The following is a 27,905-nucleotide window of genomic DNA, read 5'->3' on the forward strand; positions in this document are numbered from 1 at the left end:
GTCTGTACTGCGTTCGCTATCAGACACAACAGTGTGTATCTGTCTGTACTGCGCTCGCTATCAGACACAACAGTGTGTATCTGTCTATACTGCACTCGCTATCAGACACAACAGTGTGTATCTGTCTGTACTGCACTCGCTATCAGACACAACAGTGTATCTGTACTGTGCTCGCTGTCAGACACAACTGTGTGTCTTCTGTCTGTAGTGCACTACCAAACACAACTGTTTATTTGTCTGTACTGCACTACCAAACCCAACTGTGTGTATCTGTCCGTACTGCGCTCACCAGCAAACACAACTGTGTGTATTCTGTCTGTATTGCAATACCAAACCCATCTGCATGCGTCCTGTCTGTCCTGAGGTCACTGCTGGATGGCTGTGGCTAACCGGTTTCCTTTAGGACACCCCTGTGCTGGTAAGAATGCCACCATACCAGAGGTTTACCAATCAAATCACACATGCCTGTTTCCGTTGGCACTGTCTTTCCGGTCCTATAGAGATCTTAGCAAGACAACAGCGTATAATGCATTAAATTATAAATACTGCATTATATAGGTGGACAAACCGCCAGAAAAGGATATACCCTGTATACCTGTATCATTAAACTGTATGACCAACATATAAAGGTCAAAGTGCACACATGCTATATTGCTATAAGGGGGCCATACGCGTTGCTTTATTAAGACAGAGGTGCAGGTGAGCAGCCTGACCCGAGACCTGGCTGTTTGTGTAGAGGTGCAGAAAGGCCTTGTTTCCATTCGTTACAGAACGTTCTGTTACCGTGGAAAGATTGGGCCTAATATGCCAGCGCTAATGCAGAGAGCTCTCCCAAAAACAAGCCCTTCCCCCTCCCCCCCCCCCACTGTTTTCCTGCAATAGGAATTAAAACTTTTTTTTCTTTTTTTTTTTTTTAAACACGAATTTCAGCATTCAGGCAACGTCATGAGTTTCTGAAGTTTCTCCGAGTTTAAAATCATTATTGTAGAAGAAATGAAAATATTCAATAAAAATAATTGATGCAATTTGGGATTTTTAAAAAGTCCTTTATGTGGCCGCTGTTCCAGACATTATGCTTAATCACAGCAAGAGCTAAAAGGCTATTTAACTCTCAGGGACCAATATTTCCAAATTGCGGGAGAGGGAGAGAAGCAGAGGAAGGCACAGTGCTAATTTCTCTAATGTTTCTCCGTGCATGCGTTCTTACCGTTGGCTTTCCCCCGTTTTTGTTTCTATTTTTAGAAACGCAACCAATTGTAAATCCAAACTGATGTTTATGACTAATTTGCCAGCCCACAGTATGGCGCAAAATGAAAATTCAGAACCGCGTTTTTCTCTGAATTCCTCTGTGAGTTGCCCTGTGGCAGAGCCCTGGATTCGGACCGGCGTTCGGGGAAACGAACACACACCAGCCCTTCCCCTAATGCGCCATTCATCGTCTTATCCAGTTGGCTAATTTAGATAATCGTGCACTTCAACCCTGGTCCGAAAATGGAGGTATTTAGAAAGAGAAAAAAAAAAATCTTTAGAGCAAAGTGCTCTGCCTTCAGCACAGGAGAAAGCTGAAGAGAACAAATTCTGGGTTTTGTCGTGTGTGTGTAGGCGTGTGTGTGTGTGTGTGTGCACGTGCATATGCGTGGTTTGTGCGTGTGGAGCCACATATGCATGGTATGTGTGTGTGCACGCACATATGTGTGGCGTGTGTAGTGTGCATCCACATACGCATGGTATGTTGTCTGTGTGTGTATGCACGAATGTGTGTGTGTTTGTGTTTACACACGCATATGTGGTGTCTGTGTGTGCATGCACGCATATGCATGGTGTGTGTGTGTATGCGCGAATATGTGCAGTGTGTGTGCGCATATGTGTATGGGTGTGTGTGTGTGTGTGTGTGTGTATGCATATGTGTATGGATGTGTGTGTATTGAGTGCTTCTGTCCCTGATCAGCAGGGATGAGCTGCTGCTCTTATTTAACTTAATCATTTCTGCTGCGTTCACTGATCAGCTCCTGAGTGACAGCTGTAACTCTTCTTGTGTCTCCAAGTTAAACACTTTGCTGTGGTTTAATATGCCAGTGAACTGCCATTACTGTTCACTGCTAATTGAGCCTGCATGATTGGATGAGTGAGAGTGAGTTAGGGGACGTGAGTGCGTGAATGAGTGAGTGAGTGAGTGAGTGGTAGGGTGTGACCCCTCCTCCATAGAAGCCAGAGGCTTCTGCTGATTGGTTTAAAAATGGCAGTATGCACGGTCTCTCACCCCCCACTGCAGCATTAAAAGGAATTAATAAAAAAGCTTATTACCACCGAACAGAAGGATAAAGGATGACAAGTTCACAAAGGGATCTAAAAATTACTGCCATTTCTTTTGACCCGATTCTATAGCCTGGCGCATTTACTTACCGTTAAATAATTATTTCAATTTGATTTGAATTATATAATTTTGTTCTACAAAAAAAAGGTATTTCTTGAGTGTGCTTATTAGAATAGAAAAGAGTATTCGGATCTCGGTGATTCCTTGGCTGTCATGTCGGCAGAAATATACTCAGCGGCATGAATGTAAAATCTGTTCACTCTCTGCCTTCAAGTCCTCACCTGCCATCTCGAAATGTTCTGTTCCTGCTCCCTTCAGTCTTAAGAGCGACAGAAAAAGAAAATAAAGTAAGAAAAGAGGAAAGGGGAGGGTCTGTGAAGCAGCGCGTTTTTGCTCTGTATTCATCCACCGCTGAGCCGCCATCCCAACTGTCAGAAAGTCATTCTGAACAACTTCCCCAAAAAAGGGAAAGGGACATGTACTGTAAGTGAGGAAGACAAAATGCACAAAAACAACCGAAATGGAATCAAAAGCATGATAACGTGACTAAATGATATCGGTTTTCTTTTGTTACATGTTCTGCTTTTCTGCATTCTCATGGTTCTTTGTAAATAATTGTTATTGTTTCACTGTTGACTGAAATGCAGAACTTACTCTTATTGTAGGTTTAGTTCTGTATTCAGCGCTTTCATTTTGATGATATGGCACCATATAAATAAAATGTATTAATAAATACTTTTTTAAAAATACATTTGTATAATAACCAGATTGATTTTTATTTTATTTTTAACTGCATCATTAAAATATGTAATTCAGCTGTCCTGGGTAGGGGCCCCATTTGTCATTTGACTCCCTGAAGGTGGATCATTCTGATAAACAATCATGGCGCTCGAAGTGGGATCCGTAACCGAACTTCAATGCAAATTTTGGGGAAATCATATATATTATGTATTTGTGTATACAAGGCTCCGTTATTTCATATTTTCGAAATTACTGAATGCATTTCTGATCGTTCTTTTCTTACCTGCCTGCACGGAAAGCGGCTGGAGAAATTGAACGAGGTGCAGATTGCTGGGCTGGCTCTCAGCTGTGGACTTACAGCGATGACGAGACGCGAGCCCAAAACCCAGCAGGCCCCGGGGCCCGGTGCTCAGGCCCTTCATCCCCCTGCTCTTCCGCTGGTTTAAATGCTCTTAACGAGCTCGGCGGCTGCGTTTTACGCCGCGCGGACGGGGGGCCGGGGAGCGCTGGGCAGACCGCGCCGCAATTAACTCCCGCGCGGGCGGCTAATGGGCCCCGTGCTGTTTACAGAGAGCTCGAGCGGCGGCGGGAACTGCGCGTTTCCCCCCGCGTCGCTGTGCAGCTCCGCTAAAAAAAAAAAAACAATGCGGAGGCTTGACTCCGGGTACCGCTGATGAATCGGTAAATTAGGCACACGTTCCACAGAGCGCCGCACATGCGGAACGAGGGAAGAGATTGTTTTATTAATTACGCCGAATTATGGAAATGCAATTATGCGCTAATTGGAGGCGGGCGAAGTCTCTCCACACATGGAAACGGAGCTTCTCCCTTTGTGAATATTGATTGAGCGCGTTTCATTTGTTAAATCTAAAATGCGGCACCTGGCAGGCTGCTGATCAATTAGAACACATCTTCTTACTCTGCATACTCCGGCGAATATATTAAAAACAGCTATTATTCACATTAATGTCGGCGGTGGCCTAATTAATAACCGCCAAGCGCTTCATCCAAGTAGAACCTCTTATGAGAATCAACAAATGAATATTTTTGTTTTTAGGACTGCAGCACATGGAAAAAGATCGCCAGGCATTAGGCTTTTTTCCAGAGGGAATAGGGAAAGAACACGCAGGGGCTGGTTTGGATCTTCAGAGTAATATTTCCGGCGGCGGCACTCCAGAATGATCACAGGCGGTACCATTAGATCTCGGCGTCCTTGAGGTCAGGTGGTCCAGACCCAAGTCCCAGATCACCGAGCGGAAATGCTTCTGAATGTGGGCTCCTGTTTTTCTATGAATACGCTTTTTTTCTTTCTTTCTTTTTTTTTTTTTTGTAAATGTTCTGGCCCAGTAATTGAGTACCTTTTAGACAGGAATCCAATTAGAAGCAGCCCTGTCCATAAAGGAAAACCAATTAAAAAGGATTACTGAAATACCTTCTAGAATGGCCTAATGTAACATGTTAGAGGGCTATACACACACAGAGACACACACATGCACAGACACACACACACACAATTTCCTTTTTATTTGGGTTCTGTTTTTTTTCTTCTGTTTGGGTTTTTGAAACATTTGATTTAACTGTCATTAATAACGGACGTGGACGAAGGCGGGGAAACGCGGAGATGCTTCAGCCGTAAGAACCGAGACACCCAGGGAAATCACCATCTCAAGGCAAGCTAACCCTTTATTGCATTAATTCTTACATGGAAGCACTGTACCATAATCAGTTTGAAAATTGACCAAAACAAACACGAGGGACACAAATTACGGCGCGAGATTAGGATAGCAGGTGATGGGAAGAATCCGAGCGTGTTCAGCAGAATCGCTAATTAATTGAATTTGACCTCGTTACCGTCTGAGAGCGCTCCGCCGCATGGGCCCGAGCCTTCAGCACGTCCTCTTCCTCAGAACAATCCGCACCGCGGGGGGGGGGGTGCGGGTCCTCCTCCACCGAAAAGGGGGGGGGGGGGGGGGGGGGGGTGGGGGGGGGCGCGGGCGGGGGGGCGGGGCTCCAACTTCCATAAGTTTAAGCAGTGTGCTCGGGCTGGGGAGCGGGATGCGACAGACAATGTGTCCAGTCTCTGCCGTGTTGTGATGCACTTCCAAATACAGGCACTTCCAATACTCTCTCTGAATTCAACAGGTGCTTACATACCCAGTTACACCAACTCTCCACCAGGGTTTCTCTAACTCTCTATTAGAGTTACACCAGCTCTCCACCAATGTTACACTAACTTTGCATCAGAGTTACACCAACTCTCCACCAGTGTTTCTCTAACTCTCCATTAGAGTTACACCAGCTCTCCACCAATGTTACACTAACTTTGCATCAGAGTTACACCAACTCTCCACCAGTGTTACACTAACTTTGCATCAGAGCACCAACTCTCAACAAGTGTTACACTAACTCTCCATCAGAGTTACACACTCTCTCCACCAGTGTTACACTAACTGTGCACCAGTGTACTGCATTTAACTCTGCATTTAAATGTTTGCTTCTGGCCCTGAAAAGAGGCTCAGCTGATGTGCCTTTGCTCTGATATTTACTTCCTTTCTGATAAACGCTCAGAATCCAGATCGCCATTTTCTCTTCTTTTGAGGCAGGGAAACACATTTTAAAGCACTCCTGTTTCATGTTGAAAGTCAAGGGGTTTCCATGGTGACATAAGGGAGAGTTGTGAGAGTTTTGTGAGAGTTTTTCTCTAGGTAAAAGGTGAATTTTCACATGCCATTTATAAGCCTTTGAATACTCCAAAAATTATGTGCGTTGAATTGAGGGCGTCAAGTGTGTCATGCATGAGGTGAATATTTCATGTGTCCCATCCCATAAACACGTCATTTCTCATCCTGAGCAAGCGATTCAATTCTTGAATCATTTCATAAAATGAATCTGTTATAAATCCTTTCATGAATGAGTCATTCACGATGAGGGTCTTAAGTTTAGGTTCTGTTGTTTACCAAGGTGTACCTTATATGGATCTACAGTTGTTTATTGCTTGTTGGTCTGATTAAGTAATTGGTAATTGGACCTCAGTGTTAGATACGCAGCAGCACACTGTGTGAGCGAAGCACAGAGCAGATCTTCCGCTCACAGATAAGAGCTAATAATCACACAGACCGAGTCAGGGGCCTGGGCTCCTCGTTAGAACACTCAAGCCTCGTTAGAACACTCATATACATTCAGAATAAAAGGGAAGCAAAGTGCATGTGGCTGCCGTGTTCCGGAACATTCAGGCTACCGTCGTATAAATACAGCCCCCCTGCCGGGAAAGTACAAACTGTGTGCGTGCACACACACACACACACACACACACGCGCACACACACACACACACACACACACACACACAGACACACACACACATGCATGCACACGCACAGACACACACACACACACACGCACGTGCACACACACAAACATACACATACACATGAACACACACGCACACACACACACAGACACACACACACATGCATGCACACGCACACGCACACACACAGAAACATACACATACACATGAACACACAGGCACACACGCACACACACACACACAGACACGCACGTGCACACACACACAAACATACACATACACACAGACACACATAAACACATGCGCACACATACGTGCACACACACACACGCACACGTGATGTGTTTTTGTGTCTTGTGGCTTCCTATACTACAAAAAAAGACCAGTTCCTGTGTGCGTGGTGCAGACAAGACCACAGCGATGTGTAGAACATCATCAGGCTGTATAGCAGGGCAGACCAGAACATGCCATTTCATTTTAATCAAATAAATCATGGATCCTCTCTTAAAAAATTTTTTTTTTAATTTTCAGGGGGACAACAAAATGCACCACCCACTTGCCCCCAACACCCAAGCTCTCCCCCACCCCCACCCTCATCCCTGAATTTTACTGTCTTTTGGTCTGTCCTCATTTGAAAGGTCTCGGGCTGAATTATTTAGACACAATAGATGGATAATGGGCTCCTCTTTGTCCCCTAATTAAGTATGGAGATTCAGCCTCACTTTAATTAACCATTCAGATCTCAGGAAGCTTCGCGCAGAGAGCGCAATTATATTATTATTATTCCCCCGATTTGAATATGGTAGTTAGCCTATGATTATTAATCTCTGAGAGAAGGTTAGACCTCCGGAGGCATGCCAGCTGGGTGGAAGGGCCAGGCCTGTTCCTGATTCAGAGAATTATCATTAGCCTGATGACAAACACATTAATCTGGCCCCGGCGTTCAGGGCTCCTTTCTAACTCGCCTAGTAAACAGCTCCGGGCACTCTCATTGGCTTTAGCACTGTCGCTGCACAGCACGGTCAGGCAGCCGTAGCACGGCGGCCATTTTGGGGCGAACCCACTCTACCCACACGCACACAAAAATAAAAGAGGAGCTGAAGGACCGAGGGGTCTCGGAATGCAGAGGTGCAGCATTCCAGAATGTTCCCCCCAGAGTGTCCCCCCCCCCACAGCCCCGGGGGGCCAGATCTGCAGTGGCAGTGCAAGGGGGAACGGCCATTGACCGGGGGAGCTGCTCCGGGTTTGAGTGCTGTCACTTTTCAGTGAAGCAGAAACAGCCCATTGACAGGCTTTTTGAGGCGGTGCCCTGACACCGAAAACCTGTGCTTCAGCTGGGTATGCCACTCAACTGCTCTCCCACATTATCGCGCATAGGTTTGCAGTTTCCCTTGTTTTTCAGATTAAACTCTCGCTGCATAACTCATATAGAGGAAGAGTTAGATATCCCATATTGATAGTACTTTGTGACCGTTGGCTCAGTGCTGACCTGCCAACTCTCTCTGCGACTGGACGTTGCATCCATGGTTAAAGAAAACTGCTCAGACCCAAGAGCAGCCCAGATAACTGACTTCCTGTTCCTTTTAAAAGCCCAGAAACCAAGAGGTCTGAGGTAGCCAAGGAACAACAGTGTCCCCCTGTGGCAATTCTTTGTAAAAACAACTTACAATGCACAGTTCATGGTAAATAACGCAATCCCAGATTTTTTGTAATTTGGTGCAGCAATTTCAGTTTCATTTTAATATTTACCATATTTTATGAAAAAGAAGGATTTGTAGCTCTACTTCAGTTGACAGCTTATATAAATAAAGATAAAAATGAACGGTTGAATATAAATACACTCTTTATTTCCTCATATTTCCCAGATAAAACTCATTAGTAACTTCAGTTGACATCAGGAAGTAATCCATCGTATAAAGAAATACAGTCCATAAAGTAATAAACTCTATAATGTAATATAAATCAATAAGTAACTCGAGATAGTGTCCCAGATGAAAATCTTGCTGCTTGGCAGCGCCTCAGGTAATATATGTAAAGCAGTATATTAAGATTACCAGCAGACTTGGGTCAACTACGTATTGTAATGAGGCGATGCATGACAAATATTAAATTATGCTTGTACATTATACATTACATAACCTTCATTCAGTAGTGGATTTCCTCAAAATATTTTCCAGCTAAAAATCGTTCGAAACTTTAGCCAGAAAGCATACATGTGTAGGTAGTGCTTCACAAATGATGTAAGGTTGAGAATGTTAGGCAGCATGTCCATTTTTCTGCCTGCTCGTAAACAAGCTGGCTATCTATTGTGCAAGAAAGCATGTAACTACACAGCTAAAAACTATATTGGTGTTAGCGGCTAACATTATAGGCTGCTGCAAACAGTTCCAGTTAACTAACAGACTGTCTAGCAATGTAGCTGCCAGCTACCAAACTATTTTTGCTGTGGTTAGGCATTAGTGCACAAGCTAATTTTGTAAACAATGCAAATTTGTACCAACTATTGGGCAATACTGAACTTAAGCCTGCAGGCCTCAAAATCGGGAGTTTCCAGTGTAGATGATTGATAAATCTGGACCTGCAAGGCTGGCTGTGGGTGTGGACTTTAAGAAAGGGTGTAGCTCCAGTGTTGGGTTGTGGGTGTGGTCTTTAGGGAAGGGTGGAGTTGCAGTGTGGGGCTATGGGTATGGTCTTTAGGGAGGGGTGTAGCTGCAGTGCGGGGCAGTGCTTTTGGTCTTTAGGGAAGATTGTAGCTGCAGGGTGGGGCTGTGGGCATGGTTGTTAGGGAGGGGTGTAGCTGCAGAGTGGGGCAGTGCTTGTGGTCTTTAGGGAAAGGTGTAGCTGCAGTGTTGGGTTGTGGGTGTGGTCTTTAGGGAAGGGTGTAGCTGCAGTGTGGGGTTGTGGGTGTGGCTTTTAGGGAAGGGTGCAGTTGCAGGGTGGGGCTTTGGGTTTGGTCTTTAGGGAAGGGTGTAGCTGCAGTGTTGGGTTGTGGGTGTGGTCTTTAGGGAAGGGTGTAGCTGCAGTGTTGGGTTGTGGGTGTGGCTTTTAGGGAAGGGTGGAGTTGCAGGGTGGGGCTTTGGGTTTGGTCTTTAGGGAAGGGTGTAGCTGCAGTGTTGGGTTGTGGGTGTGGTCTTTAGGGAAGGGTGGAGTTGCAGGGTGGGGCTGTGGGTGTGGTCTTTAGGGAAGGGTGTAGCTGCAGGGCAGGGTTGTGGTATTTGTGACAGAGCAGCAGTTGGTGAGCATGTCCAGTGAGTACCCTCCCCCAATGGTGACATTGGAGGGACTGATTATCGTCGTCCTGCGACAAGAACAGACACACCAATCACTCTACAGCATTAACATATCACACATCAGCCATTTTACAGCACAGACACACACTTGTCAGTTACTAAACAGCACAGACACACACACACACTGCCACAGTACAGACACACACCAATCACTCTAACGCATTAACATACAGCACATCAGCCATTTTACAGCACAGACACGCACTCGTCAGTTACTAAACAGCACAGACACATACGCGTCACTGCAGTACAGACACACAGCAATCACTCTACAGCATTAACATACAGCACATCAATCATTTTACAGCACAGACCCCCCACTCAGTTACTAAACAGCACAGACACACACATCACTGCAGTACAGACACACACAATGTCTTTCCGGACTGCAGTACGCGCCTCCTTGTGACGCAGTCATTGCCGGTACATACTCAGCGTCCGTGGCAGACGTGTGTAAAATTACACGGTCGTAACGCAGGAGAACGGGACCGTACCAGCGATAGACGTCCAAGCAGCACTGGTGCAGGTCTGAGCTGTTAGCCAGCGTGGAGGAGTTGAACTGGTCCACCAAGAAGCCTTGACAGTCAAACGGAGGTATGTACAGAATTCCTGTGACACAGGACAGACAGAATATTACTGAAATTATCAGCGCACAAAGAAACAACACTTTCTCTCGCGCTCATTAACTGAGTCTGTAAGTGAGTCTGTGCTGTAAAATGACTGATGTGCTGCATGTCTGTGCTATAGAGCGATTGCTGTGTGTCAGTACTGTGGCGGTGTGTGTGTGTGTGTCTGTGCTGTTTAGTAACTGATGAGACTGTGTCTGTGCTGTTAAGTGACTGATGTGCTGTATGTCTGTGCTATAGAGTGATTGCCATGTGTCTGTACTGTGGCGGTGTGTGCGCATCTGTGCTGTTTAGTAACTGACAAGAGTGTGTCTGTGCTGTTTAGTAACTGACGAGAGTGTGTCTGTGCTGTTAAGTGACTGATGTGCTGTATGTTTGTGCTATAGAGTGATTGCCATGTGTCTGTACTGTGGCGTTGTGTATGTGTCTGTGCTGTTTAGTAACTGACGAGAGTGTGTCTGTGCTGTACTGGCGCAAGCTAACGGACGCTAGGACGCTACCTGCCACGCAGGCCGTCATGAAGGAGGCCACGGTCCCGGCCACCAGCGCCCGGATCGCACACCTGGAGATGTCGCCTCTCCTCTCCGGAGCCATGGCAGCTGCAGGAAACGTCCCCGCAACGTCACAGCAACGTTCCAGCAACGTCACATTAACCGACTCAACATGAACATCAAATCGCAACAAGAGCGTGCTGAAACGTGACCGCAATGCAACCAATCCGCAACATACCCACAAGCATAAGGCCAACTCACAACACCCCCCCCCCAACCCGTTCACAACACCAGACGCATGAAGACACAACGTGAGCACAGCCTCAACGCATCGCCTGAACGCGAACCCTTTACACAGCCCGGGCACAGCCTGAAGGGGCACGCCGGTTTTCGGTTACGTACATAGGCCGCCAATCATCACACCCAGGGACCCGATGTTGGCGAAGCCACACAGTGCGTACGTTGCTATGGTTTCAGAGTGAACCTGGGTACCATAGAGACGAAGAAAAAGGGAAAATAAGCTTTATACAGCTTTATATGCGGCAACATCCAATAACAATTTCAAATCTATGCATAGCACTCATAGAGGGATATAGTGCTTAGTGAAAAGTGATTGGTTGATTGGGTGTGCACTCATAGAGGGACATAGTGCTTAGTGAAAAGTGATTGGTTGATTGGGTGTGCACTCATAGAGGGATATAGTGCTTATTGAAATGTGATTGGCTGATTGGGTGTTCACTCAGCGGGATATAGTGCTTAGTGTAATGTGATTGGCTGATTGGATGTGTACTCACAGAGAGATACTGTTTGACGCCATCCTCATACACCGGTCCCCCGTCATTCCTCTTCTGAATAAGCTCAGACAGGCGCTCGTATGCAACAAATTCATTAAAGAAGGTCTTTAAGCCAATCAGCTCTCCCACAATGAAGCTGTCGTCCCAGGCCACGCCCATCAGAAAGGAGAAGGGCATGAAGACGTATGAGCAGATGAGCTGTGTCACCATGGAAACCAGAGAGGAAATATTCAGACACTGAGGAAGTCTGTGTGTGTGTGTGCATGTGTGTGTTTGTGTGAGTGTGTATGTTTGTGCATGTGTGTATACATGTGAGTGTGTATGTGTGTGTGTGTGCACATGTGTGTACATGTGAGTGTGTATGTGTGTGTACGTGTGTTTGTGTGTGTGTGGTTGTACATGTGAGTGTGTATGTGTGTGTGTGTGTGCACATGTGTGTACATGTGAGTGTGTATGTGTGTATGTGTGTTTGTGTGTGTGTGGTTGTACATGTGAGTGTGTATGTGTGTGTGTGCGTGTGTGTACATGTGAGTGTGTATGTGTGTGTGTGTGCGTGTGTGTGTGTGCGTGTGTGTACATGTGAGTGTGTATGTGCACACAGGTGTGTGTCTCACAGTGAAGCTGAGCTGGGGGTAGTCAAACATGTTCCCCAGCCAGGAGAGGGCAGCGTTGAGGAAGCTGAGCAGGGCCAGGAAGGCGATGAGGTTCACAGCGATATTGGCCACCAGCACGATGGAGGCCGAGGCCCCGTGACAGGCTGCTTCCAGAAGATTCCTGCCTTCCCTGCACAGACCAATCACAAAGCAGTGCTGAGCCTTGCCTGTGTTCATGGACCAATCACACAGCAGTGCTGAGCCATGTCTGTGTTCATGGACCAATCATACAGCAATGCTGAGCCTTGCCCGTGTTCATGGACCAATCACACAGCAGTGCTGAACCATGCCTATGCTCATAAACCAATCACACAGCAGTGCTAAGCTTTGCTAAGGTTCATGGACCAACCACACAGCAGTGCTGAGCCTTTCAGTCATTCATGGACCAATAGCATGCTATTGTTGAGACTTTTCTGCATTAATGGACCAATCGTATAGTGTGGATTGTCACTTCCAGCAGTGACCGGCACCAGAGCTCTATACCATACCATGTGTTTTAATACAAGCCAATGTCACTATTTGCTAAAAGTAATTTTTTTTGTCTTTATTAAGCAGACAAACTGTCCCTCACCCTTTCTCCAGGGTCAAGCCCTTCCTGGTGATTTTCGGTTTCTCCGTTTCAGGCCAGAAGGCTTTGGCAATGGCGAGGGAGGCAGGAGCTGACATCACTGAGGCTGTGAGCAGGTGGGATGCCTGGATCTGGGGGGGGGGGGGGGGAGAGGGGGGTCAAAGGGCATCTCTGGATCAGCCATACCCCAGAAGACACACCTATTGTGTCAGACACAGGGTCTGCTCCTATTGGTGGAGAGAGTTCCGTCTTTGCTACGCTATTCTTTGCCCCTCCCCTTTCTGCTCCTCGTCCTCACCCCAAAGGAGATGAAGGCTCCCAGGACGCTGCCAGCGATGGTGGCGAAGCCGCCTGTCATCACCGCGTGGATCTCTGAGATGGTCAGCTGGTTTATGTATGGACGAATCAGGAGTGGCGACTCCGTCTGGAGGGAGAGAGGGGCAGGGCAAAAGTAAGGGCATATCCAGGAAGTGACTGTCAGTCTGGCACCGCCCCCTCCGATATGCCCACCTGTCCCACGAATATGTTCCCTGCTGCCACCATCGACTCCGCAGGAGATGTTCCCATGGTGATGTGCATGATAAACCCAACCTGGGAAAGGGCAGCAAACAACATACAGTAAGTTTGTGTGCGTCAGTGAGTGAGTGTGTGTGTCAGTGAGAGAGAGTGTGTGTGTGTGTGTATGTGTGTGTGTATTTGTGTTGCTCCACCTTCAGAATGAGCCACTGCATGAAGCCCAGGTAATACAGCATGGAGATTATTGTACTGAAGAATACCACGATGGGCAGGACCTGCAGGTGGAGACAAAAGCAGGAAACAACCCCAGTTACACACAAACAACCTCAGTTACACACACATACACACATACACACACACACACACACACAGACACATGCACACAAGCTCGCACACACACACACACACACACACACACAGACACATGCACACAAGCTCACTCGCACACACACACACACACATACACACATACATGCAGGGTTAATTTTCTACAGCCATCATCACAAAACCTACCTTGAATGCAAAGAAATGGTCCGTGAATTTGTCACCAAAAACAAACCTAGAGCCATCGTCTGTGTACGCCAGGAAAACCTGAAAGAGATAAGCAGAGAGGTAGCATTTACAGTCCTATAGAGACCAAACGGTCATAAAAATGGCTTTGGTTTCAAAGCTCACTTCCTCGTCTTGCTGAAAGGCGTTGCCACCTAGCGCCAGTGCAGTTGGCTCCAGTATAGTCTTTCCAGTATAGTCTTTTAGCCACTCATTTAAAAGTAAGTCAATGCTACCAATGCGGTCAAAATACCATGGAGACAGGCTCACCTCCACCTGCTGCCCCAGCCAATCAACTGCAGTGAACCCCGCCTTCGTCCTGAGAATCAGCAGCCCGAACAGGAACTGCAGCGCAACCCCCCACACGACCACTCGGGACGACACCTGGCCAATCACAATGCATCATATGAGGCACTGCACTGAGTGGCCAAGGGGCAGGGTAGAGTTGGGTTGAGTAGGGATAGAGCAGAGAGTAGGGGTTGAGTAGGGGACAAGGTAGTGTAGGAGCTAGGGTTGGGTAGGGTTCAGTTGGGGACAGCTTTGACTGTTGGACTGGGTTGAGCAGTGTTGAGTGGGGAACAGGGTTGTGTAGTGTTGAGTAGGTCTGAGTAGGGTATAGGGTTGGGTAGGCTTTAGTAGGGTACAGGGTTGAATAGACTTGAGTAGGATACAGGGTTGAGTAGCGTTGAGTAGGGTACTGGGGTGAGTAGGGTTGAGTAGGGTAAAGGGTTGAGTAGGGTACTGGGGTGAGTAGGGTTTAGTAGGGTAAAGAGTTGAGTAGGGTTGAGTAGGATACAGGGTTGAGTAGGGCTGAGTAGGGTAAAGGCTTGAGTAGGGTACTGGGGTGAGTAGGGTTGAGTAAGGTACAGGGTTGAGTGATATACCCTGAAAGGATTCCTGGAGAAGATGACCATCAGCAGCACATATGTGATGAGGCCAGCGAAAGAGACCAGCGGTCGGGCGCCTTGTTTGGCTGTGTCCAATACCAGCCAGCAAACCACAGCAACCAGGAGCAGCACCAGCACCACCCTGTAAACACCACCAACACCGACCTGTAACTCCACCAACACCAACCTGTAACTCCACCAACAACCACCCTGTAACTCCACCAACAACCACCCTGTAAACACCGCCAACATCACATTGTGATCATGACCAGCACCACCCTATAAACACCACCAACACCACCCTGTAAAAACCACCAACACCACACACATACGCACGTACATACACACATGTGCACACGCACACACACTCGCACACACAGAAACACACACACACGTGCACACATGGACACACACACACACACTCTCTCACACACACACACACAGACACGCACACACAGAAACACAAACGCGCATGCGCACCATTTGAGCCAGTGCTGCTGCTTCTGGACGGCGCGTCCGGCCGGTTTCAGGAGCTTCTGCAGGCGGGGCTCGTACCGCCGCATCAGGGCGTCCCACGCCAGGAAGAAAGCCCCCACCAGGGTGAGCACCAGGAGCGCCACGGCCCGCTCAAAGTTCTGCACGCACGCCGCAATCACCATGGCAACATACCCTGGGAACGGCAGGCAGGCAAACAGACAGGCAGGCAGACGAACAGACGGACGGACAGACAGACACACAAAACGAACAGGGAGACAGGCAGATAGACAAACAGACAAAACAGACAGACAGGCAGACGAACAGACAAAACAGACAGGCAGGCAGACGGATGGACAGACAGACACACAAAACAAACAGACAGACAGGCAGATGAACAGACAAAACAGACAGACAGACAGATGGAGTACGGTTTTATGGAATTGGCATCGCAACCTTTAACAAAATGAACAGATAAAGGCGACAATGTTTTTTTAACAGCAATGTCAGTCAAAAATGAACAAGAGAAAATGAGGCCACAAAGCAAAAGCAGATTGAATATTATTATGGAGGACAGATTTGTAGACTGTGGTATTGTAGAGGCTGTGGCAGTAAGGGTTGGGGTTATATGGGCAATTAAAGAATGATTATATACTTCGCTGGAACATCGATGTGTGTTGTGTAAAGCCAAGGAAGGACATATTTTGCTGTACTTTCCAATTATATGGGCAATATTAACACGCTCTGTAAGATTACACTGTGTGTTCAACAGAGATGTTGCACAATTTTATGGGTACAATCTTGTAAATCTCGGCCAATGAGGTCAAGGCTTCTTTCACAGGACGTGATTTTATAGCGAGAAATTGTATTTATATTAAGATACTGAGATATTCCAAACCACTAAAGTCTCACAGCTATACGAGAAGCGGTCAGATTCATGCCTGGATGCTGAAGTTAGTTTCCTCTTAAAAAAACACCCAAAAACCACGTCACATCTCTCGTAATAAATGCATGAAAAACATTTCTCTTATAACCGCTCTGAAAACATGAAGTCTTTTGCGGCGCTAGAGACTCATTTCCTCATCTGGCACTAAAGGCAGAGTTGCAGTTGATTGTTAACTGAGGTATCACGTCTTGTAACTGGAGCTGAGGACGTAACAGGTTACAACTCTTCACTAATTGCTTACTCGCAGGGTGAGTCCGCGTTGCTTCACCGGCAACGCAAGGTGTTCTGGAGACTGACACACTTTCGGGAACTCGCCGATAAGAACGCAGGAATCCTGGAAGTGGCTGTTGCTTGAACTATCTGTTTGCGGCTGCAATACTTTGCGCGCGGCTCACCTGCCAGGAACGCCCCTCCGAAGAAAAGGTGGAGTTTCCGTTTGTGCTTTTCCAGACGCCGATGAAAAGCCTCGAGTTTCTTCTCCAAGAATCTGAGGAAAATACAATTTGCAAAGACAAATGGACATTTAGCTGATTTTTTTTAGCCAGAGACATCTGCACGGTTACATGCTAGATCAAAGCTAGAAAGGGAGAGAGTGTCAACTGCAAAGCAGCAATTTCACAAATTTCACAATCATTTCTTTCATCATTTTCGTCATAGAAAATATTATTTTTGAGAATCCATAATTGTGTGAATCCCGTGCCTGTTTCACTTAGCACTCTGAGTGGCGATTGGTTGTTTTGTTGGAGGTATTAGACAGATGTGAGGTGATTGTTTGTTTTGTCAAAGATGTGTGATTTGATTGGTTCTGTTGGACAGGGGTTCCATTAGACCTTTTTCTGTGACTGTGCTCTGTTCCATCCTTGCACTCCTCTGTCGGTCTGTCATCCACCAAATCAATACAAATGAATTCCTTTAAAAACAACACAAATCTTATGCTGCAGTTTCCTAATGCTGCTTGACTGGAGCCACATCCATACACATTTACACATCTGTTGATTTTCTCTCAAGCAAACACACAACTCATTTACCACACAAACTCACTGTCCACACAGACAACTCATTGTCCACTAACCACACACAACTAATTTACCACACACACAACTGATTTTCCACACACTACTCACTGACCACACACAACTGATTTGCCACACACACTACTCACTGTCCACACACACATCCGATTGGCTGACAAAGCTACAGAGAGCAGTAGGCTTAAATCAGTGCAAAGTTTAATCTCTTACTGGCACAGCTCTGGCTCTGGCTCACCTGACTAAAACTCTGACCAGATAAACAATTGAGTTTTTTTTTTTTTTTTTTTTTGAATCAGGAAGTGTCTCTTCAAAAATATTCACGTTGTACTTTGTTTCAAACCGGAGAACTGTTCTGGAAGAGCAAAACAAGCAGCCTGTGGCAGTGAAGTCTATGGGAAATGTGATTGGTTTCTATTTGCTAAAGTTTGCACAATACTGTTGATCACCCATAAAACACACACACACACACACACAAGCAGGTGTGCGTTCGCACAAACACTGTCCTTCTCTTCAGACTGGCCCAGCTTACCTGAATTATTTGCAGGAGCACACCTGTTACCAAAGCTACATTCCTCACCTGAGTTTGAAAGGCTGGATTCTCCACACCTGCTCCCTGTGTCCCATTCAGCCCCTGTGTCCCATTCACCCCATGTGCCTCTTCTGTCCCCTGTGTCCCATTCATCGCCTGTGTCCCCTCCATTCCCTGTGTCCCAGATGTGGTTGCTCTCTGCTCCATTCCTCAGTCTGATACACATCCACAATCTTCCAAGGAAGTATGAGCTTACAATGGGGGAGGTCGCAGTCACACACACACACACACACACACACACACACACACACAGAGTGTGCACACATACAGTGTACACAGAGACACACACGCACACACACAGTGTACACAGAGGCACACGCGCGCACGCGCACACACACACACACACACACACACACACACACACACAGTCACGTCACACTCACATACACCCACACACGATATTGGGATAATATGTCTTTTCACAATGTATATTTGATCAGGTATTTATACAAAACAGTATGTTGAGTGTGTGGGGAAAAAACAGGTGTGTGAGTAGACAGGTTTGTGACTAGATGGGTTTCTGAGTAGACCAGTGTGTGCATAGAGAGGTGACTAATCTGTGGAGTTTGAATCCCTGTGTGTGCGTGTGTGCAAGCTCAGAGAGGTTAATGTTCTGGGAAATATCTTCATTAAATGTGGGGAAACAGTGCCATCTGGTGGGGACCAAGCAGTACAGTTTCTTTCTGGGTGAAACTTAAATGCAGTAGTTATTCTCACTTAACAGGTCAGTGCCTAGATGTTCTCAGCATGTGTGTTTATGTGCAAGTGTGTGTTAGGTTCTGAGAGAGAGAGTGTGTTTGGTTCAGAGTGTATATGTTTGGCTCTGTGTGATTGTGTGTGTGTTTAGGTCTGAGAGAAAGTGTATGTTTGGTTCTGAGTGTGTGTATGTGTGTTTGGTTCTGAGTGTGCATGTGCGTGTGTGTGTGTATGTTTGGTTCTGTGTATGTGTGTTTGGCTCTGAGAGAGTGTGTGCGTGTGTGTGTGTGTATGTGTGTGTTTGGCTCTGTGTGCGTGTGTGTGTGTGTGTGTGTGTGTGTGTGTGTGTGTGTGTGTGTGTGTGTGTGTTTGGCGCTGGCAGGATGCACTGAAGGTCTGTGTGTTCTCGGGGTCAGAGCCTCTGGTGCTCCAAAGCTGCTTGTTTGGGTGCTGCTCTTCGTGGATGTGAACCGGCTCAATGTTTGGGGTTGGTTAGTCTGTTGTTGCTCTAACAGCCAGACTGGCGGATTTCTCTCTGAAGGGGAATGAAAACACCCAGCTTTCTGAGGTCACTGTGTCCTCCAGCATTGACCTCTGCCACACACACACTTTTACACTCATTATTCCATGTCTCTTTCCTGAAACAATAATAATATAATAAATATCCATGAACAGTTATTTTCTGCTGCTGCAGAAAAGAATGCAGTTCATCTACCTGCTACTAAATTAAAATAATACATTGCTTCACAGATGAACTCAAGTCTTGTGCTTTTCTTTACCAACTGAAGACCTGAAAAAGTTCTTTCAGTCTTACTGTAGGGACTAATATCTGTAGCAGCATACCCTGCCTTACCTTGAGAACACTTAACTCCAACCAGAAGCACTATGCCCTCTGCTAAATCACCCCACAAACCAGCCACCTGCCTACAACCTCACTGATCCCACCCCTAAACCATCTGGTCCCGCCTCCAACCCCACTGGCACTACCTACAACCCCACTGGCTCCGCCCATAAACCATCTGGCCCTGCCTACAACCCCACAGGCCCTGCCCATAAACCATCTGGCCCCGCCTCCATCTCCACAGGCCCAACCCCTAAACCATCTGGCCCAGCCCCCATCTCCACTGACCCTGCCCCTAAACCATCTGTCCCCGCCTCCAACCCCACTGACCCCACCCCCCAACTACTCCGTGCCCTGCAGTTTTGAATGTCCGCAGGGAGGGAATGGAAAGATGTAGCCCCCCCGCCCCCTCCTCCTGCAGTAAGATAGAAAGCATTCTCACCCACAGAGGATTGCAGAAGCCGTTTTCTCTGGGATAAATGATTAATAACTGATTAATAAATTATTAATAAGTTGACTTTTAGAGCTTCTCCTTACTGGCTGTAGTGCAGGCCTCTAATGGAACGTGAAGACTAAGCCATACAGCTCTACTGAGGAAACCACACAAATCTACTGAATAAACCATAAATAACTTCAGAGTAAACCACATAAACCTACTGAGTAAACTATACATACCTGCCAAGTGTACCACACAAACCTACCGGGTGCATCTTCCCACTATTAACCATCCCCACGTTCATTATTTTAGGTATTGATACAATTGCATAGCATTTTATTATTAGACGAATGTAATACCCTGTACCTAGTGAACCCTGGATTTGCACTAAACACAAGTTTACTGTGAGAAAACCTAAATATTTGGGGGGAATTGAGTTGTCCCGTCAGTTAAATATTTTGTTTTAAGGGCGAAAAATAAAGAGGAGAGAAACGGCCTTTGGAATCTGCGTAGCCTTTTCTGTAAGACGATGAAACTGCAAAGTGCCACCGCGCGGCCCGTCCGGAAGCGCTTTTCTGATTGGAACGTTAATGCAATGTTCGTTCTGCTAATGTCATTTATTTAACAGCATTATTGAGCGCGGCACATAATGGGACTGTTTTCTAAGCGCTTAAACCGAGTTTTCTCTGCTGATCTTGCAGATACTGTAATATTAAGCCTCATAAGTATTAACGGCGTGAGAGTGCGCGTGGTTGTCCTGGCCAATCAATACTGGTGGCGTTCTGACTGTGCACTTTACAGTAATGACCACATGGTGTCAACATATCACGAAGGACGGAAGTTCAATTGAGTTTGGTGTTTTTTTTTATTTATTCTCAGCATAGAAGACTGGTACTTTTAACGTGTTTATCTTGAATTAAATGTTCTTTCTGAAACAATTCCATGTTATTTATTTTGGTCTGAATTTTGTAACTTGGAACATAAGATGACAAGCCCAAATACAGTTTGAGTTATTTTGGCAACGTTGCCGACCCAGGATGAAATGACACTGGGGCCTCAGAGAGAACCAGCTCAGAGTCTGCTCTTTCATACAGTGACGCGTCAGCATTTCAATTCGTTAAAACTAAACAAAAACAAAAAGAAACACACATATAAGGAAATAAATTAAGAAATAAAAATATAAAACGCAAGAAAACAAACAAAATACTGTAGCGAGACACACAGACCCCCCACCCCGAAAAAAATGGAAAAGCACCCCCCTCAAGTATGACGTAATACCACCCTTATTCACACAGCCAGATCCTTCTCAGGCTCTCTACAGAGGAAAGAGAAAACCTCCGTCTTTTGTGGCTTTGTGTGTCCGAACGCACCCCGGGTTCCTGTCCTTTACTGCGGAGAGTTTCCCACAGAAGCTGAAACACTGGACCACAGCATACGAGCATTCAGCCAATCAGCTTCTCCCAAATGCGCCACTTAACTCTGTACAACATTCCATCTACAAGAGGCGAGTGTTTCAGAAGAGCGCGTCCCAATACAAATAAGATCGGTGGTCATTTACCATGGAAAAGCTACATTAAATTATATGTATGTCCTGAAAACGTTTGCAACAATACCCGTGTGCCAATTCATTTAAAATTTCTGCTTTAACTGCTGCATTTAAACATGTAATTTATTGACAATGTAGCCCGATTCCTCGCAATTTTGTGGGATATTTACTGCTGCATGAACCACGGTTCAAGAAGTATGAAGGCCCATCTGATTTGTGCTTAGTGGTCGTGGCGTTGGTGCGATGTTTAACTTAGACTGGCCAGAGACAAGAGAACGGGAGCTACGTCATCAGAATGAGAGAGCAAATGCATGTTCATACAGTTACCACCAGGTGTCAGAATAAACGCTTAATTCTGTCCACTGGCAAACTGTGTGTGTTAAACCGTTGCGGTTCATCGTCTGGGCCACTAATGAAACGACCAATTCCCAGAAAATACATTTCCCTCCCTCGCTGGCAACCGCCACTGCTATAATCTAGAAGTGCACTTTATTTTCCCCACAGGGCGCATAATCTCCTATTCTCATCGTGAGCTCACAGGCAACCTTGTTGTCCAGAACACAGCGCAGCTTCGCTATTTTATAAATAACAGCATATATTAATATTATTATTTTTAAATTTTCTCTAATTTTGCAGTGAAGATACACGCGCCTGTTCCTCGTCTGAAGTCCGCGTAGTTTATTCCACTGGCATCATCACCACGAGGACACGAATCCACGTGGACAACAAACCGCACCTTCACAGATTCTTATGTAATAATAATCATAATAAAAATTGTAGCAGTATTAGTAGTTGCACGTGTTGTTATAGTGTATTACTATATTCATTAGCCCATGTTGATGTTCTATTGATGTCACTACTTGATGAACTTACATTAAAAATTGATATCGAAGTAACAACTATGTTCAGCGCAAATGTTGCTTAATATATGTATATGTTCATAAATATATTTTTACTTCGATTCAGCCCTTCGTGTTGTGCGTCAAAACACACGTCACGCACAGAGAGTGGGGTGTAGTAGAGCCCGCGAATACCCTCGCGCTCCTGGTTCCTAAACATGATGAGAAATTATTGACTGACAGACGCTTCAGCAGGTATTATTGAGCTAATTCCCAGCATCGTTTTAATGGGCCAAGTTCTTCATTGGAGTCTAGTGAAATCTATAGCACTAATTCAACATGCATCTGATAAATGACTAAATGAATAAGACATTTAGCTTAATAATTTCATAATTTAATTGAAGCATGTAACTGACAGCTTTAGGAGCTCACAGTGAAGATGCTACATCCAACCATAAAATAATACATGTAAATGTTTTCAGACAGAAACAACACATTGGTATCAACTAACAAATTGTCCGTTTTTTATTATTATTATTATTATTTTTAGCAAAATCGGATGAGGTATGTTCACCATTTTCTGGTCTAAGCCTTTCAGATATTCTGTCTGACAAGCGTTGGCCGAAAGACGGAGTATGGGTTGAGATAATACCGTTAAAGAAAATAATTGCAGGTCTGCTAGTGAATACTCGAAGTAACCGTTGCTTAATTGCAATTAAAACGATTGTGGCTGGACATGTTGTAGTAGACTGTGACTAGCGTTAGGCTATTGCTGGTAACGCGCGCGCCGTCTCTGCCTGTTTTTTTTTTTTTTTTTTTTCCTTCTTGTACTCCAGCTTGCAGCAGAGCACGAGCCACAACGGTGTTTTTCTCCGTTTGCAGCCAGCTCGAGCTCCTCGGGGAGAGAAGACACCGACAGAAAGAGAGAGAAACAGGGGCGAGCGAGGGAAAGAGGGGGAAGGAAGGAGCCCTTGGCACACACTTTACTGTCTTCAAATGTAATATTGTACGCTTGGCTTTTGTGTGGAAACGGTGGAGAAGACAATTCCATTACAGTCTCACCTCCTACACAAGGGCTTATCGCATGCCTGTTCGTCTGCGTTTCTGAGAGAACTGCCGCCGGTATTTCCGAAGGAAAAAGATTTAAGCAGTCCTGGATTGGGCATCGAGGGAGCCGCGATGATCTCCTTGTGGAGGGGGCAAGGAATGGCGCGGTGGGCATTATGTTGGCTTTTGCTCGCGCTTTGGCGGTTTAGCGCCGCGTGTCCCGAGTCTTGCACTTGCACCAACTCAAGGATCTCATGCATCGATGAAGACCGAGGAATTGTGGCTTTTCCCCTCCTACCGTCCGAAATTAAGATGGAAGATGTTACTGAAATGTGAGTATTGCGACAGCTGAAAACAGACATGACACAAGTCAAATGATAAATTGCACAGTGTAATGATTAAGTATAATTTATGCGCCTATTCCCGATGTGGCATCAGCGTTTAAGGACCTGTCTAAATCATATGTTGTGGTTCACACAGACTGGAACCAAGGCATCGCTCTCGGTCGTTCACCTTGCTTATCAATAATGTTTAAACGGGGTAATCCAAAATAATGTATTTATATTAGCAATACTCGCCATTATTGGGAATAATCAATTATCTTGGACGTCAGTCTACCGTGTTCTCAATAATTATTTAACATACTGATAAAAAACAATTCAACAAGGCTACGAGTAATCGTTCAATGTGATTGCCAATATTTGTTCAATAGGATTATCAACGCGATCATTAAGTAACATTAAGTAGTGCTATCAACATCAATGGCGAGACGTGATGTAGTGCTATAGATTAATGACAATTTCAGAAGGTAACAATCCCAAAAGCGAATTGGTTAATACTGTGTGGTACTCTGTACACAATAATGGCATTTATGATTTGATATAAAAACATTGTCCTAAGACGTGTTTTTTAAAACGGGTTGTGTAGGTGCATACGGGCACCTTGGCGCGCGACAGGAGGGAGTACATATAATGACATGGCATGGATGCTGTCGGAGAATTACGATCATTTATTGTACGCAACAACCGACGGTTAAATAACGCACCAGTGCTGCTCATCACGTCCCTGCGTTTGACCGCTTTCGGAGCCCTGTATGGATTGCCCGGTAGTGTTTTAAAATAGACGCAGTAAGATGGAATGTTCCTCGCGAGGGGAGGGTGAGACACGATTAAATAATTTTTACACCGCAGACCCCGAGAGTGTGTGTGGGGGGGTGCTGTCGTCTGCTCGGCAACAAAATTAGAATTCGGGTTGTTTTGTTTATTGACCTCCCCAACACACAACACACACACACGCGCTTACAAACATCGTTAAACTTAGGTACGCCATAACATAGGATTAGTCTGTCTGATGTAGTTACATTCATTTACAAAATATGATCTCTCATTTTACAAATATTTTATATTTCTAAACTCTTTAGGCCATTATTTACACTTAAAAATGGTAGCACCAATTTATATTTAGAATTATGGCCCCCGGTCATCGCGAGTTTTTAAAATCCGTTTGATATTTTACCAAAATGTTGACGTTTGAACATGCATAAGCAGACCATCCAGCGATGTCACTGATGTAGACCCGCGTCATATCGTGCACTCTTCAGACAGTGGGTACATCCAAAACAGGAAATTAAAATGAATTTTAGATTTTTTCATCGGAAATATTTTAAATTAGTCACGAGGTAAAAAACGCAATTCGTTCTTGCTCAGAAGAAGCGTTACTGTGGGGACAGGTCAGGCGCTCGGATGGTGAGAGGACATACTGCGCGCGCACCTGTCTCGGTACAGCGCGAGTGGTTTTCATTCCGAACGGCTTGGATTAAAATTCCAGCCGCTCCTTATATCGGGCCCCCAGCGCGAGGTGAGGATAGGAGTTCAGTCTGAGATGGATTGCAATCGCCCAGGTTTAATTTGCGTAATATATAAAATAAATAGTATAGATTCTCCTGGTTCCCTATATGAACTAAAATGCACTTGACTGAATAAAACACACTGGCTGCCATTGCAGTTTGATAACACAAGCACATGTGTATGGAATTTTAAATAATGTAACATAATAAATCGATTTTAAGTCGATGAACGCTTTAAGTGTTTATCTGAAAACAATCACATATGTAACAATTCATGTGCAATAATATTAAAATGATGTGATGATTAGGCTGTGTGTATTTTTTGACAGATACATTGAAAATCAGAATAGATTATTTTCCATCAACGACGAGGACCTGAAGTTCTATAGGAACCTCAGAAATTTGTAAGTACCCCACATTTCGGGGTTGCGGAATATGTTTGATGTTTTGAATACCGGTGGTAGATGGCGAGAACGCGTTCAAATAATGAAATGTCGTTGTCTGCCGTCATTCACAGAACTGTGACGAATACTGGGCTGACCAACATATCCCAGCAGGCATTCCAGAACAACGGAAAGCTACAGTACCTGTAAGTGCAGCTTGTACCACAGAATGTAGTTATTTCATTGGACAGAGAACGGGGGAGGAGCAGAAGGGTCAGGCCGCAATCTGGGCCAAGGTGTAACGGTTTCCTTCAGTCTCGATCAAACGTGCTTATTTGCATTTATTTAGTGTGAGGGCATCGTCCTGGAAGACCAGGACACTTATTGTCCTTGATCGAATGCTGTTAAAATGTTGTAAATGTAAAAAGTGTCATTTTAAATGTACGAAACGAAAGGTTTAATGAAAATAAGTTTTTGCACTGAGCTAAAAATGTAAATGAGGGGGAAGCCGTTTGACTTAATTAAGCACACAAGGGTGGAACACGCAAAAGGCACCAAATACACCTAGCAGCTGATTTGTTGCCAATCCATAATATTTTATTGTATATATTTCCACTTGTCGGAGTATATTATTGCATGTATTTCCACTAGCATGGATATAATATTGTATATACACTCAGTGGCCACTTTATTAGGTACACCCGTCTGGTACTGGGTAGGACTCCCTTCCTCCTCCAGAACTACCCAAATTATTTCGTGGCATGGATGCTACAAGGTGCTGAAAACATTCCTGGTGGATTTTGGTCCAACGCTGGCTCCACGGCATCACGCAGTTCCTGCAGACTTCGATTCGACCACGTAGCTTCACGCTGCCAACCTCCTCGTTCCACCGCTTTCCAAAGAGTCCTCCGCCGGGCTGAGATCCGGGGACGGTGCGCAGGGCCCCCTGGAGCAGGCCGAAGTGAATGTCAGCGCTCGCGGAAACCAGCTTGAGACGTCGCGTGCTTTGTGACGCGGCGCATTGTCCTGCTGGAAGTGTCCGTTTTGGAAAAGGGCAAACGGGATGCACATGCCTAGCAACGATGCTTGAGAAAGCTGTGGCATTCAGACGGCGCTCAGCAGGTGTTAAGAGGTCTAACGTGCGCCAAGATGACATTCCCCCCACAGCATTACAGCACCACCACCAGCAGGACTGGATCCATGGATTCAGGCCGTTTATGCCACATTCTTGCCCTACAGTCCACATCAGGCAGCAGGAATCGAGATTCATCGGACCAGGTGATGTCTTTTTCTCAGTCTTCAGTCGTCAGGTTTTGGGGAACACATGACCAGCGTAGCCTCGTCTTCCTGTTCTACAACTGACAGGAGTGGAACCCGGCGTGGTCTTCTGCGGCTGTGGCCCCGTCCGGTTCAGCTTTCGACGCATTGTGCGTCCAGAGATGCCCTTCTGCACACCACTGTCACGTGCAACTGTTATTTGAGCATTTGTGGCCTTTTCGTTAGCTTGAACAAGTCAGCCCATTCTCCTCTGACCCCTGTCATTAACAAGATGTTTTTAGCCCACAGAACTGCCGGTCACTGGATGTTTTAACAAAAATATATACATATTTTTTTACACCATTCCCTATAAACTCTAGAGACTTTAATATGTGAGAATCCCAGGAGGGCAGCTGTTTCTGAGATTCTGGAACCACCATGTCAGGCACTGGCAATCCTACCTCGGTCAAAGTCGCTTAGATTACCCAAATTATTATATTATTTGGTAGAACAGCGACTAAACCTCTTCATCATTTCTGTTGCAGCCACATTATTCGCTGTTTGGAGGAGCAGGCATTAACGAGCAGGTGTACCTAATAAAGTGGCCACTGAGTGTATGTCCACTTGCAGCAATATATTACTGTATATATTTCCACCAAAAGTGGTATAAGTGTTCATATATTTCAATTAGTGCAGGTTGTTAACTCCATATTCCGATTGAATAATGATCACAGTATGACATTGATTGCGGTATAATTATGATTTACATATGATGATAATGTTTTTAAATTGCAGGAATCTGAAAGACAACAACTTGTTGTCTTTGTCCTGGAAGAGTTTAAGGAATTTAAACATTTCCTATCCGTAAGTCTGTCTCCTCTTGCCTGTATTAGAAGGTACTGCTTGTGTGAGAAATTAAGCCTGAGTTATAGGTATAGGGCTTACATGCCAAAGACCATGGCTATGAAGCAAAGGATCAGCATTGAATGTGTGTGTGTATTTGTGTGTATGAGTGTTAGTTTGAGTGTGTTAGTGTTTATGTCAGTTAGTCTGAGTGTGTTAGTGTACAATAGTGTGTGTGTTAGTGCCTCAGTGAATTAGTGTGTGTGTAAGTGTATTAGTCCATTGGTGTATGAGTGTTAATGTTAGTGCAGTAGTGTACGCGTGTTTGTGCATTAGTGTATGAGTGTTAGTATATGAGTGTGTTAGAGTTAATGCATTAGTGTATGAGTGTGT

The 27,905-nt window shown here is 45.4% G+C and overlaps 2 protein-coding genes across 6 annotated transcripts in view; one reads left to right on the plus strand and one right to left on the minus strand.

The window, feature by feature from the left end:
* Positions 1-8,431: 8,431 nt before the first annotated feature.
* Positions 8,432-18,057, minus strand: LOC135233488 (solute carrier family 28 member 3-like). Of its 2 annotated transcripts, XM_064297090.1 has the most exons (17): positions 17,767-18,057; positions 16,989-17,068; positions 16,554-16,645; positions 15,219-15,408; positions 14,736-14,880; positions 14,122-14,235; positions 13,816-13,893; positions 13,497-13,577; positions 13,297-13,377; positions 13,085-13,210; positions 12,790-12,917; positions 12,180-12,348; positions 11,566-11,763; positions 11,174-11,255; positions 10,781-10,879; positions 10,149-10,263; positions 8,432-9,662 (listed from the first exon to the last, which is right to left on the minus strand). In XM_064297090.1, exons 1-17 carry the CDS (start codon positions 17,923-17,925, stop codon positions 9,542-9,544), a joined length of 2,058 nt encoding a protein of 685 aa, XP_064153160.1. In that variant the 5' UTR covers positions 17,926-18,057; the 3' UTR covers positions 8,432-9,541. The 2 variants fall into 2 exon arrangements, with proteins under 2 accessions (XP_064153160.1, XP_064153162.1); XM_064297092.1 differs by lacking the exons at positions 16,554-16,645; positions 16,989-17,068; positions 17,767-18,057 and adding an exon at positions 16,400-16,541.
* A 4,674-nt stretch (positions 18,058-22,731) lies between these two features.
* The window catches only part of ntrk2a (neurotrophic tyrosine kinase, receptor, type 2a), a 29,678-nt gene continuing 24,504 nt past the window's right edge, over positions 22,732-27,905 (plus strand). For 2 of the 4 annotated variants that reach the window (XM_064297093.1, XM_064297095.1), the window contains exons 1-4: positions 22,732-23,515; positions 25,359-25,433; positions 25,547-25,618; positions 27,465-27,533. In XM_064297093.1, coding sequence (XP_064153163.1) covers positions 23,316-23,515; positions 25,359-25,433; positions 25,547-25,618; positions 27,465-27,533 — 416 coding nt within the window. In that variant the 5' untranslated portion in view covers positions 22,732-23,315. The remainder of the gene's footprint in view (positions 23,516-25,358; positions 25,434-25,546; positions 25,619-27,464; positions 27,534-27,905) is intronic. The other 2 variants (XM_064297094.1, XM_064297096.1) reach the window with 1 other exon arrangement.

This window comes from Anguilla rostrata, chromosome 10 (assembly GCF_018555375.3).
Source record: "Anguilla rostrata isolate EN2019 chromosome 10, ASM1855537v3, whole genome shotgun sequence".
Classification (NCBI taxonomy): Eukaryota; Metazoa; Chordata; class Actinopteri; order Anguilliformes; family Anguillidae; genus Anguilla; species Anguilla rostrata.